The sequence below is a fragment of the Phoenix dactylifera genome, chromosome 7, assembly GCF_051530095.1.
Source record: "Phoenix dactylifera cultivar Ajwa chromosome 7, Ajwa_hap1_PhDact_Kaust_v1.1, whole genome shotgun sequence".
NCBI classification, from domain to species: domain Eukaryota; kingdom Viridiplantae; phylum Streptophyta; class Magnoliopsida; order Arecales; family Arecaceae; genus Phoenix; species Phoenix dactylifera.
In genome coordinates this window covers 34590383-34604325 of record NC_143196.1, presented here as the reverse complement: position 1 = coordinate 34604325, position 13943 = coordinate 34590383, and the positions used below count along the sequence as shown (strand labels likewise).

The window sequence follows — 13943 nt, the reverse complement described above, 5'->3', positions numbered from 1 at the left end:
CTAAGTGCAGTATTTATGTATTTATTTGACATTTATCAGCATACTTAGTAAAAGACCTAGATATGGCTGCAGAACATTTTGAATCTAATTCATGCTTTAACTGAATAGCATGGGTACATCAAATAATTGTCATGAAAACACATTGATTGTTCTTGTTTCATCGATACATCCTTATGTGTTAAATTGTTTTACTTGAAACTTATGCATTATATTGATGACGTTTATTCACAGTTTTATTTGCATATACTGTTATTTGCCTATACTGTTAATTATGTATCCTAGACCACTAGTTGGTAAAATAGAGGCCACATGGTGATAGCTGAACATTTTCCCTAGTTGCATTCAGAAGTGACATATGTTGTACTGACTAGTCATACATTTTGCTGTTTCGTAGGAGGAAAGATTACTTGCTCTCATTGAAGGTGTTCTTGCTGCAAACATATTTGATTGGGGATCTCGTGCTTGCGTTGACCTTTACCACAAAGGAACTATAATTGAAATTTACCGAATGAGCCGCAAAAAGATGCAACGACCTTGGCGGGCAAGTTCTCTTATAGTAACAAATCTCCTGTCAAAAAATGAACTATACTATTACACTGATAGTTTATATTTTATTTCTCTGCTAGTTCCTGCAATGGCATGCGTAATTTGTTTTAATCTTTGATTAAGATGACCATGTTTTGGCCATTGCTTCAGCTAAATTGCACCTACTGTATTAGGTGGATGACTTCGATATGTTTAAAAAAAGAATGCTTGGTTGTGGAGACAAGAAACTTGCACCATATAGAAGAGCATTACTCTTTGTGGATAACTCAGGTGCTGATGTTGTTCTTGGAATGCTTCCATTAGCTCGAGAACTCCTTAAGCGTGGAACTGAGGTGAGTTAAAAGTAGTCAAGAATATTAAGAAGTAATTTCTTGATGCTTTTAGAATTCCTAAATTATTGAGGCATATTGTGCGTTATCTCTCTCATATGGCTTAATGCTGCAATTGTCGATGGAGGTAAAGTATCTAGTATGCCTAATTGATGAGAAATAGATCAATAGGAATAAAGTGGTACTCTTTCCAATCATTCTTAAAGTAACTCTAATGGGATATACAATGACTATAATCTCCTGAAATGCAAGCAACTAATATATATAACTATGAAGAATCCAATAAATGACAAATTTATCCGCCTTGCAACAATAGAATCCATTTAGATAAATGCAACCATGAAATACTTCTTCAATATTCCTCATTTGTTGGAACACAAGGCAACCCTGCTACATGCAATATGTTGCTGTTGCATATTGATTACCAAGAGTCACATTTTGCTTTAGACAAATTTTTTATGGGGTATGAACTAGTCATTGATCGAGTGACCGAATCTATTGGTTTTTCAGTACATTATCTTAACCAAATTCAATCATCTTAAGCAACTCTTAACTTCTCTGAACTGATGCTTCTCTTTGTAAGCTCCATGCTGGAACTTGGAACTGTGAACTTAGAGCAGGTGGTAAAATATTCCTATATGCAGGTTGTTCTGGTTGCAAATTCCTTGCCAGCTTTAAATGATGTCACCGCCAATGAGCTTCCTGAAATAGTAGCTGAAGCGGCTAAGGTATTCGTTGAAACTCTATAGACATGCTGCATGGCATCTATCGTCATCTTATGAAACTAAGAATCTTTACAATTATTTTGAAAATTTTCCCCATATCTTCAACATTTGACTTATACTTTTTAAATAATTAACTTTTCTCCTGAAAAACAGCATTGTGATGTCCTTCGAAAAGCTGCTGAAGCTGGAGGACTTCTAGTGGATGCAATGGTTAGTATTGACGATGGACTGGTAGGTAACTCAACTTCAATTCCTCTTATGGTTGTTGAGAATGGGTGTGGGAGCCCATGCATAGATTTCCGGCAGGTCAGCTCAGAGCTTGCTGCTGCTGCAAAAGATGCAGATTTGGTACGCAGCTCACTTTTTTCAAGTATCAGAGACTCTACTTCCATGTTTTCTTTTTGATTGCTTGTAACTTGTTTATATGTTGCTGATGTTAAAATTGTTGCCTTTTGTGATGCAGATAATTTTGGAAGGGATGGGCCGAGCTCTACATACGAACTTCAATGCCTTTTTTAAGTGTGATGTCCTGAAGGTATGACTTTGCCACAAACTATAATAAGATAGAGCCTGTTTTTATCCTGTTATCTTTCAACCCTCAGGAAAAGGCTGTGTTAGTCTAACTTGCCAAAACATCATTTATGATAGCAAACCGTGGCCCAATTAATTGTTGCATGTGGAATATTGTCCTGTCCAAGCATCTAACATTTCCCTTCACCATTGATCTTAAACTTGTTCAAAATTAACAGCAAGCCAAATAATCTTATCTGATAATGCAACTCATGCATCATGCTCATGGTGGCTTGATCCATCTGGTTCATGGCTGGCTAGCATGAATGGCAGATTTTGCTTTCATGTATTTTTTTTAATATTCATCAATACCTGCTTTCAATAATAACATAAGTGGTTTATTTTTCAGCTTGCAATGGTAAAGAATCAGAGATTGGCTGAGAAGCTTTTTAATGGAAACATATACGACTGTGTCTGTCGGTTCGAGCCTGGTGGAGAACTGCGATGATACAACTCCAGCTGATTTTGTAACCATAACTTATTATCCAGTAAGATCATTATATTGCATAAATAAAAACAAAAAAGAACAGCAGCTTTACTTATCCTTCAATTTAAAAGGAGAAATCAATAGGAGCATGCATCTTTAAGGATTTTCTCACAGCTTCCATCCAGATTTTCTGGTGATTGCTATTAGGACTTGGGCATTTGGGATTTTCAGTGCACCTGAATGTACTATCTGAAAGGACGGACTAGTAACCTTACTGTCTTGCAGATTTTCTGGTGATTGCTATTAGGACTTGGGAATTTGGGATTTTCAGTGCACCTGAATGTATTATCTGAAAGGACGGACTAGTAACCTTACTGTCTTGCCATCCTCATCGTAGCATATGTAAATTAGTTATGCTCTTAATGCCGGTATATTGCTTATATTTCCAGTTTCTGTTTCTTTTAACTTCAAATGTATCAGATTTTTGCAAATGCTCCCAAATTTATAGTCACTACATATGCCATGTGACAAAATCTGGAAAAAGCTTCATACGCATCCTAGTAACTCAGGGAACATGCACTTGTAGCTTGCGAGAATGCTCTAAAACTACTGTGGGGCAATGGCATAAATGCCATGCTTCATATAAAGCATAACCTGTCATATACATCGTCTTCATATTCTACACTACTTATGGTGCATAAACTTGTAATGATAATTTAAGACCTTTTTTTTATAGTCCATCCAACATGATCTACACTGACGATGGATTATATCAAAATAATGGCGGCAAGTGGGCCAGGTTTTAGGGATGGGTGCAACCCAAATCCAGTCCATATTTGGATCAAGTCAAAAAATTGAACTCAGAACAAATCCAATTCCCTTTGGGTCCGATTGGATCGGATTTAATATTAATTCAATTAATCCATTGAATTTTTTTTGGGTCAAATTGGATCAAAAATAATACAAACACAAACCATAACAAAAATATGCAAATTGATTATTTAATTTGTCATAAACAACTATGCAATAAAATTAGTAATTAACATGTAGACATTATCTACAGAAGATTCCACATAAGATTTGATTGATAACCGCATGTAATTATAATCAACAACTTAAATTATTAACAAACTATATTATGCTACATTGCAAAACGAAAACTAATTTTTTATATTCGAGGAGGGTTATGAAATATATTAAGGTCCGCCGAACCGGTACCGGGATCCGTACCAGTTGACATCCGGTACGGTTCAGTTTCGTGCCTAACCGATACAGGTAGGGCGTGCCGGTTTGCAGACCGACACTTTTTTTGAGTTTTCAAAAAAATTTAATTGGTAATCACTTTTTTTGAACTTTTGCTATGAATTTAAATCTAATTTGATATTTTCTTGATATTTTTTTATGTTTCTATGATCCTGATTCAACCTATATGATGCATCTTATTGTTTTAAAATGACACAAATTATAAAATGAACAACAAAAAATATTCTCAAATCAAGTAGTGACAAAAATCAAAAAATAATACAATCAATTAGATACATTTAAAGTCCAACATACATACCGATATCTAAAATCGGGTCTGAGTGGTGATGCCTCTCGTAGATATCCGAATTATCAACATAATCAGGAGGTACGTCAGCCCATCTCTTTAATCAAGCGGCGTTGTAGTTTTGTACGTTCATTCCATAAGGAACGCACGTCGAGTTATAAGTGAAAGTGAATTCTAGGTTCTTCGGTGTTAAGCATGCGGATTTTTTTTTTTTTTTTAAAACCATGGCTGAACCTGATCGGGTTGCCTACGTACCCCTTCATAAGGGGGATCAAGCCATACGTAGTTCTTTTTAAGTTTTAAAACGCAGCGGAAAAATCGAATCAAACAATTTAATTCATGCATGCTTACAAGATCAAATCTAGAAATCAGCACCTTAAGAACACATAGGATTATGCCGGAATCGTTTAAACAATTATGCTAAAACTTTCATGCATGATTAACTATCAGATCTGAAACTTAAGAACTCTATTCCGATTAATCTCCGAATATCCATTGAATGGATTCTGGAGATATCTCCGTGAGGAGCCCCAAAAGAGGGTAAAACCTCGGGGAATCAGACCTAGATCTTGACACCATAATAAAAGATTAATGTAGGATTAATACCTTTTATGATGGATGAAACTTGTGGATCTGATCCTCGACTTCGCAGCCACGCACACGAATGGCCTCTACGAGAAGTCCACGCGAAGTTCCTGAAGAGATCCAATCCTGCGGAAGTGCTAGCTTGCGCAGAATTTCTTGAGGCTGAAATTTGATCTTCCAAACACTATCAACTTTTGATCCGCCTTCTTGGAAGAACTTGGAGGAAAGGTTTAAAGGGATTGAAGAGGACTTAGATCTGATCTAAAGACTCTTATCAGGGACCCCTAACACTAATGGCGCGATGGACTTAGAGGAGGAAGAAGTCAGCTAGATTGAATGCAGAATTTTTCCATGCATGAACTAGGGTTCCTCTCTTTTCTTTTCCCTTTTTTCTTCTTCTTTTTCTCTCTTTTTTCCTTGAATTCGACCACCAGATGATGGAGGTCCTTTTAATGTTGCTCTCCTACCTAACTTCATGCCAACCATCCCATATTTGTGGAGGATTTTGTGGGGTTTTGAATTTTGAATTCAAAATTCAAGTTCATGTGCCATTACATGATGAAGCTTGATCTAATCTAAACCATTCATCATGTTGCCACTTCCCTCTTTCAATTTCGAAATTCCCATGCCCCTAATCAGATTAGAGGGTCACGTGGTGATTTTGTGGTGATTAAATTCGAAATTCAACCTTAATTAGAAGTGAGATAAAGATAAGGATGGCATATGTCATGAAGAGAGAGAATTTGATCTTATCCAATTCTTTTCATGAATTTATCTCTCCATTTCGACCCATCTAATGATGAAAGAGGTCCCTGATGTTGCCAAGTGTCCCATGGCACCATTAAATAAATTAAATTAATTTTTAATCATATTAAAAATCAATTTATGGCGCCATGCATGGATATGTGACAAGTGGATTTCAAGATCCGAATAGTTTCAGATCAAACCCATTTAATTTAATTAAATCCTAACAATTAGAATGATTCAATTACCATGGGTTGAACCTAATCCAATTAGGTCAATCCCTAATTAAGCACAAATTTAATCTAATTTAATTTGGTCAACCTAAGTCCTCTTGATTCAGACCTAATCCAATCAGGTCAAAAACCCTGATTGAGCCCAGAATTGAATCTAATTCAATTTGGCTCATCCTTAGTCTAATTACTCAATCCAATTGAGTTCATTAGCAATCTAATTACTAATTAATCCTCCGATAATTACTTTAATTATTTTATAAGATAATTTGCCAATCGAATTGACCAAATTACCCCTGAATGATTCTTAATCATTCATCAGCCTTCTTGATCAATCAGGAATCTTCTATGCGTGTGACCTCATAGGTTCGAACCTAAGCCGGTAGTATAGGAACGACTTCCTACACTAATCGATGTGACCATCTAGCAATGGTACCCGACGTCCGAATAGGCCGAATATATGCGAAGCAAATATTCTGGAACCCTGAACTATGGTTACTGTATAATTCAATCCCTTTGACTCTTAATGCCAGGATGACTTAGAGCTCACTGTCAACCCTATAATTAGTACATCCATTATGTGATTAACTTTAGATATCCCGTGACTCCTCACTGGGATTACCCTGGCCAAGGTTTTGCTAAATTAATCACAAGACATTATTCCTGTTTCCAGGAGGGGTCAATTCCATCTTGACTCACAACTGACTACGCAAGTACTTGACTGCACCCAGTGACCTTCCGTCACTGAATTAGAAATTCAGGTAGTCCGGTACCAAAGTACAGTGAGTTGCTTGCTAGTCACAGGTTGCGGTCTCAGGTCAGAGGGCCAAACTTATACCCATATCCACTCGGAATATCTCTCGACAGTAGAGCATTCCGGAATTGGTCACGTTCAGTGAAATGTACTCCTACACTTCACCTGTATGGCATACCAGTGTCTCCACACTCCTTGGTTAAGAGGACAACCAACGTATATGTCACACAACGACCTAATCTCGATAATGTTGTCGTCCTAGTAACAACATATCATTTGGTCGCGAACAAGTTTAAGGACTCAAAGATAAATCCTCCTTTATCATAACATAAGTCCTAAGGACTTCATCATATAAGAGTTCATTTGAAGATGAAATGATGAATCATGCCAAATAATACTTTATTAATTTGTCAATTTATTTACAATATTCAATCATCAATATGCTGACGATTGACATTTAGGATACAATTCCCAACAACTCCCACTTAGCCTAAAGCCAATCGGCACAGTATCTAATACTCATCTTCGACTTGTGTTCGTTGAACTCTTTGATGCCGAGGACTTTGGTAAATGGGTCAGCCAGATTTTCTTTTGTGTCAATCTTCTGAAGATCAATATCACCTCGTTCTATAATCTCTCGAACCAGGTGATAACGTCGCAGAATATGCTTGGTCTGCTGATGTGCTTTAGGTTCCTTTGCCTGAGCTATGGCTCCAGTGTTATCACAAAATATAGGAACTGGACCATCAATGGAAGGTGCCACTCCCAGCTCGGTGATGAACTTGCGCAACCATACGGCTTCCTTGGCTGCATCAGATGCTGCAATGTATTCTGCTTCACATGTAGAATCTGCCACTGTATGCTGCTTGGAACTCTTCCAGCAGATGGCCCCACCCTTAAGAGTGAAGATATATCCCGACACGCTCTTGCTATCATCTTGATCTGACTGAAAACTTGAATCGGTATATCCCTCAAGTTTTAAGTCAGAATCACCATAGACAAGCCACTGATCTTTAGTATTTCTCAAATACTTAAGGATGGTTTTGACAACCTTCCAGTGGTTGCTACCTGGATCAGACTGGTATCTACTCACTACTCCTAGTGAGTATGCCACGTCTGGTCTAGTACATGTCATGGCATACATTATAGATCCCACTGCCGAAGCATATGGAATTCTATCCATAGTCTCTCTTTCTTGAGAGGTTGTCGGACAATCCCTTTTAGAGAGGTTAATTCCATGGCCCATTGGAAGATAGCCTTTCTTGGAATTAATCATACTGAACCTTTTCAGTATAGTATCAATGTATGTGGATTGGGATAATCCAAGCAATCTTCTAGATCTATCTCTATAGATCTTCATCCCTAGGATGTAAGATGCTTCTCCCAAATCCTTCATGGCAAATTGAGATGATAGCCAAACCTTTATTCCTTGTAATGCAGGAATGTCATTCCCGATTAAAAGAATGTCATCCACATACAAAACAAGAAATATAATAACTGAACCATTTGCCCATTTATAAATGCAAGGTTTCTCTTCATTCTTAATGAAGCCATATGATTTGATCACCTTATCAAATCGTATGTTCCAACTCCGTGAAGCTTGCTTTAATCCATAAATGGATTTTTGAAGCTTGCATACCTTAGACTCATCTGCAGATATAAAACCTTCAGGTTGCATCATATACACCTCTTCTTCTAAATCTCCATTTAGAAAAGCGGTTTTAACATCCATCTGCCAGATTTCATAATCTAAGTGTGCTGCTATCGCAAGCATAATCCGAATGGATTTGAGCATTGCCACAGGAGAAAACGTCTCGTCATAGTCAATACCATAACGTTGACGATATCCCTTGGCAACCAGACGGGCTTTATAGGTCTCTACTTTTTCGTCTGCGCCCCGTTTTCTTTTGAAAATCCACTTACACCCTATGGGTTTAATCCCTTCGGGTGGGTCAACTAATGTCCATACATCATTGACCTTCATGGATTTCATTTCGGATTGCATGGCTCCAAGCCATGCATCAGAGTCATGCCTCTGCATAGCATCCATATAGGTGATCGGATCCTCATTGTTTTCATCAAGTTCGACAGGATCCCCGTCCTGGACCAAGAAACCGTAGTATCTGTCCGGCTGACGTGGTACTCTACCTGATCGCCTTAATGGTGCATCTAAGATGGGTTCTGGATCTGATCTAATCAAATCTGACTCAACTAGTTCAGTAGATGGTGTCGGATCTTCTACATGTTGAACTTCCCTAAGCTCAACATTAGAGCTTTTAGTTCCTTCACTAAGGAATTCTTTCTCTAAGAAAACAGCTCTATTGCTTACGAATAACTTTTGTTCTTCAGCAAAGTAGAAGTAATATCCTTTAGTTTCTTTAGGATAACCAACAAAGAAACATTTGTCAGACTTGGGTTCAAGTTTGTCTGTCTTCAAACTTTGACATATGCTGGACACCCCCAAACCCTAAGGTGAGACAGCATTGGCTTACGTCCAGTCCACATCTCATGTGGTGTTTTATTTACAGACTTACTTGGAACCTTATTTAGAATGTAGCAGGCTGACTCAAGTGCATATCCCCAAAAGGATATGGGCAGACTTGCAAACCCCATCATGGATCGAACCATGTCTAACAGAGTTCGATTTCTTCTTTCTGATACACCGTTATACTGTGGTGTACCAGGAGGAGTCCATTGGGAGAGAATCCCATTCTCTCCTAAATATGTCAAAAACTCATTGGAAAGGTATTCGCCTCCTCGATCTGATCGAAGAGTTTTAATACTCTTTCCAGTTTGTTTTTCTACTTCATTACGATACAATTTGAACATTTCAAATGCTTCAGATTTATGTCTCATTAAATAGACATAACCATACCTAGAAAGGTCGTCTGTAAACGTAATGAAATATGAATACCCACCTCTAGCATCTGTGCTTATTGGCCCACATACATCAGAATGTACAAGGGTCAATAAATCACTGGCTCGTTCACCTTTTCCGGTAAAAGGTGATTTGGTCATCTTACCAAGAAGACATGACTCACAGGTTGTCAATGATTCACAATCATTAACATTGAGGATTCCCTCTTTACTTAACCTGTTCATCCTGTTCTTGTTAATATGACCTAGCCTATGATGCCAAAGGTAGACATCCGTGACATTATCTATTCTAGGACGCTTACTTGACGTGTACATTACATTAACAGGTTGTGATAACAAGTAGATGCCATTGCTCAATTGTCCATTCATTACAGTAACACCATTCATAATGATATCACAAGAATATTTCTTTATTGAAATTTCATAACCGTTCATGACCAAAAGGCCTACGGAAATTACATTCAATAAGAATGCAGGACAATAGTGACAATCACTCAAGACAACTACATGAGAATTGAAAACAAGTTTGAGATTTCCTAAAGCTAGAACTGGAACAGATCTTCCATCTCCAACATTCAGGAATCTCTCGCTGTTTTCAAATCTCTCATTGACCTGAAGTCCTTGCAATGAATTGCATATATTAAACGGACTTCCAGTATCTAATACCCAGGTTGAATTATCACATATAGAGAAATTACAAGGTGTTATCATATAAATACCTTGATCAGCAACTGATTGCCCTTTTCTCTTGCTTAGCCTGTTCGGGTCAAGTGAGGTAAGGTACTGAGGACAATTCCTCTTCCAATGCCCCTGCTTCTTACAATAGAAGCATTCTGCCTGACTTTGGTCATCCTTAATCCTTTTGGTCTGACTATGCTGAGTTTTCAGCTTTCTATACCAATTATTGAAGTTGGGACTAGTCAACTTGTCATTATCCAATAATGAGCGAAGTGACAAACTTGTGGTCATTTCTACATAAAAGAAAATTTGGCTATTAGTATATGAATTGACTAAACACAGTAGACTTGGACTTTAGTCTAAAGATACTCCCACTATTTTATACAAATTGGTAGCCTCTACCTCCAATTCGAAAAATTACTCCTAATTCTTTAGTAGGCACTAGAACCCAATAGATCGCATATAGGCCCGAGTGTGGCTCGGCTAACCCATATGCACCTATTGGTAGGTTCTAAACCAGTTGCTTCACCAAGCAACTTCTAGTGATAATTTTGCCCTAGGTTCTTCGGCAGGCGTGTGGCGCCTCCACCGAATACCCTAGTCAGGTCCAACCATTAAATGATAGGGTTAAGTCTAATCAACTAATAGACGACCAAGCCCGAGTGTGTCTCGGCTCACCTGACCGCCTATTGAAGGTACACTTAACTCATCATATATTGAATGACAATTCCAATGCTTGATAAGTACCAGGCGTGTCGCGCCTCCAATAATTATCAAAACATTGGACCCATTATCACCCAACTTAATGGGAGGCTATGACCTAGTTATCCCCATAACCATTTCATTTTAAGGACCTAATAATTTTAGAGGATTTCATAATTAGGATAGATGAGAAGATCCGGTTAGTCTAATTTCTCCCACTGACTTCACCAAATCAGATTAGACTCAAACCGGTTAAGGAGACACCTAAATCAGTCAAACTGATTTTCCTTATAGGCATGGGCTAACTCGAATCATTAAGTGATCCAATCAAAATGTGATTGACCATGTCGGCCAGGTAAGTGAGATCGGTGGAAGGGATATGCCATTAACTCGGCAAAGACGAATCAGTGCGAGTAGCTCCCAATTAAAAACCACCGGTCAAAACTGCCAAACTTACCTTAGACACCGACTGGTTAATCAATTTCGATTTGATTACTCAAATGACTCGGGCTACACCTCTGAGCCTAAATCAAGTTCCATCTTGGTCTAATCAAAGACATGGACTTGATCCATCTACAACTATTGTAAATTGATCTAGAATTTTCTTGACCTAATCTAGTTACTACTTAATTAGATTTGATCAATTAATTCTATTTGTCCATGTATGATTCTAACCTTAGGTCTAACTCAATCCTAGGAACTTGATTCAAGCTAACCCATATGCCCAAAGAATTATGCAATGTCAATTAATTGAGTTACAATTCTATTTCATAACACTTAATTCTCAATTAAGTTTAGACTTATGAAAGTTTTGATCATTGCATATTTCTTTTTAATTACATATTAATTACAATCTTTCAGTTCTTAAAACATATTTTCAGATCTGAGTTTTTGTAATTAATCACATGTAATCAGATTAAATTCATGTTTAAGTCATTATATTTAATGTTCATGCATCACATATACATAACAACATGAATTAATACAAACAACATACATCTTATGTATTTGTTTTTTCACTTTTATTTTCAGATCTGATTTGTTCATTAAAATCAGAGATCATATGAATCATAAATTTTATTTAGATCTAATCTAAATAATATTATGATTTCAGATTTATTTATGTTACAAATCTTAACACAAACATGCATCATATGCATTCAAAATTTCAGATCTAGTTAATCATGCATAATCAGCAATTAAATCAATCATAAAAAATACTTTAGATCTAATCTAAGCATGCTCATGATTTCAGATTTAATTACAAGAATTAAAACATAAAAGTTTAAACATGAACCTGGCTCTGATGCCACTGAAAGGGGTAGTCTCCACTCCTACATGGGTTCGGTCCTATTAAAAATAGGGTGACACCCATGTATACCTATCAGAGCACGCATCTCTATACGCCTCCGGACGGAGAGCCACGCTTCGTCACACGATCACGCGTGAGAGTTTCCGGAGATCGGTCACAACTCTTGGACCTTTGGTCTGATACCACTGAAAGTGAATCCTAGGTTCTTCGGTGTTAAGCATGCGGATTTTTTTTTTTTTTTAAAACCATGGCTGAACCTGATCGGGTTGCCTACGTACCCCTTCATAAGGGGGATCAAGCCATACGTAGTTCTTTTTAAGTTTTAAAACGCAGCGGAAAAATCGAATCAAACAATTTAATTCATGCATGCTTACAAGATCAAATCTAGAAATCAGCACCTTAAGAACACATAGGATTATGCCGGAATCGTTTAAACAATTATGCTAAAACTTTCATGCATGATTAACTATCAGATCTGAAACTTAAGAACTCTATTCCGATTAATCTCCGAATATCCATTGAATGGATTCTGGAGATATCTCCGTGAGGAGCCCCAAAAGAGGGTAAAACCTCGGGGAATCAGACCTAGATCTTGACACCATAATAAAAGATTAATGTAGGATTAATACCTTTTATGATGGATGAAACTTGTGGATCTGATCCTCGACTTCGCAGCCACGCACACGAATGGCCTCTACGAGAAGTCCACGCGAAGTTCCTGAAGAGATCCAATCCTGCGGAAGTGCTAGCTTGCGCAGAATTTCTTGAGGCTGAAATTTGATCTTCCAAACACTATCAACTTTTGATCCGCCTTCTTGGAAGAACTTGGAGGAAAGGTTTAAAGGGATTGAAGAGGACTTAGATCTGATCTAAAGACTCTTATCAGGGACCCCTAACACTAATGGCGCGATGGACTTAGAGGAGGAAGAAGTCAGCTAGATTGAATGCAGAATTTTTCCATGCATGAACTAGGGTTCCTCTCTTTTCTTTTCCCTTTTTTCTTCTTCTTTTTCTCTCTTTTTTCCTTGAATTCGACCACCAGATGATGGAGGTCCTTTTAATGTTGCTCTCCTACCTAACTTCATGCCAACCATCCCATATTTGTGGAGGATTTTGTGGGGTTTTGAATTTTGAATTCAAAATTCAAGTTCATGTGCCATTACATGATGAAGCTTGATCTAATCTAAACCATTCATCATGTTGCCACTTCCCTCTTTCAATTTCGAAATTCCCATGCCCCTAATCAGATTAGAGGGTCACGTGGTGATTTTGTGGTGATTAAATTCGAAATTCAACCTTAATTAGAAGTGAGATAAAGATAAGGATGGCATATGTCATGAAGAGAGAGAATTTGATCTTATCCAATTCTTTTCATGAATTTATCTCTCCATTTCGACCCATCTAATGATGAAAGAGGTCCCTGATGTTGCCAAGTGTCCCATGGCACCATTAAATAAATTAAATTAATTTTTAATCATATTAAAAATCAATTTATGGCGCCATGCATGGATATGTGACAAGTGGATTTCAAGATCCGAATAGTTTCAGATCAAACCCATTTAATTTAATTAAATCCTAACAATTAGAATGATTCAATTACCATGGGTTGAACCTAATCCAATTAGGTCAATCCCTAATTAAGCACAAATTTAATCTAATTTAATTTGGTCAACCTAAGTCCTCTTGATTCAGACCTAATCCAATCAGGTCAAAAACCCTGATTGAGCCCAGAATTGAATCTAATTCAATTTGGCTCATCCTTAGTCTAATTACTCAATCCAATTGAGTTCATTAGCAATCTAATTACTAATTAATCCTCCGATAATTACTTTAATTATTTTATAAGATAATTTGCCAATCGAATTGACCAAATTACCCCTGAATGATTCTTAATCATTCATCAGCCTTCTTGATC

General features: G+C 37.3%; 1 protein-coding gene across 7 annotated transcripts in view; it reads left to right on the top strand.

Annotated features, from left to right (window-relative positions):
- LOC103702000 (pantothenate kinase 2-like) overlaps nucleotides 1-13943 on the top strand; it is a 36374-nt gene that overhangs the window by 18909 nt on the left and 3522 nt on the right. For 5 of the 7 annotated variants that reach the window (XM_088701889.2, XM_088701887.2, XM_088701891.2 and 2 more), the window contains 6 exons: nucleotides 395-541; nucleotides 720-878; nucleotides 1520-1603; nucleotides 1754-1948; nucleotides 2064-2135; nucleotides 2520-3045. In XM_088701889.2, coding sequence (XP_088558015.2) covers nucleotides 395-541; nucleotides 720-878; nucleotides 1520-1603; nucleotides 1754-1948; nucleotides 2064-2135; nucleotides 2520-2618 — 756 coding nt within the window. In that variant the 3' untranslated portion in view covers nucleotides 2619-3045. Of the gene's footprint in view, nucleotides 1-394; nucleotides 542-719; nucleotides 879-1519; nucleotides 1604-1753; nucleotides 1949-2063; nucleotides 2136-2519; nucleotides 3046-13943 lie in introns of those variants that run through there. The other 2 variants (XM_088701890.2, XM_088701888.2) reach the window with 1 other exon arrangement.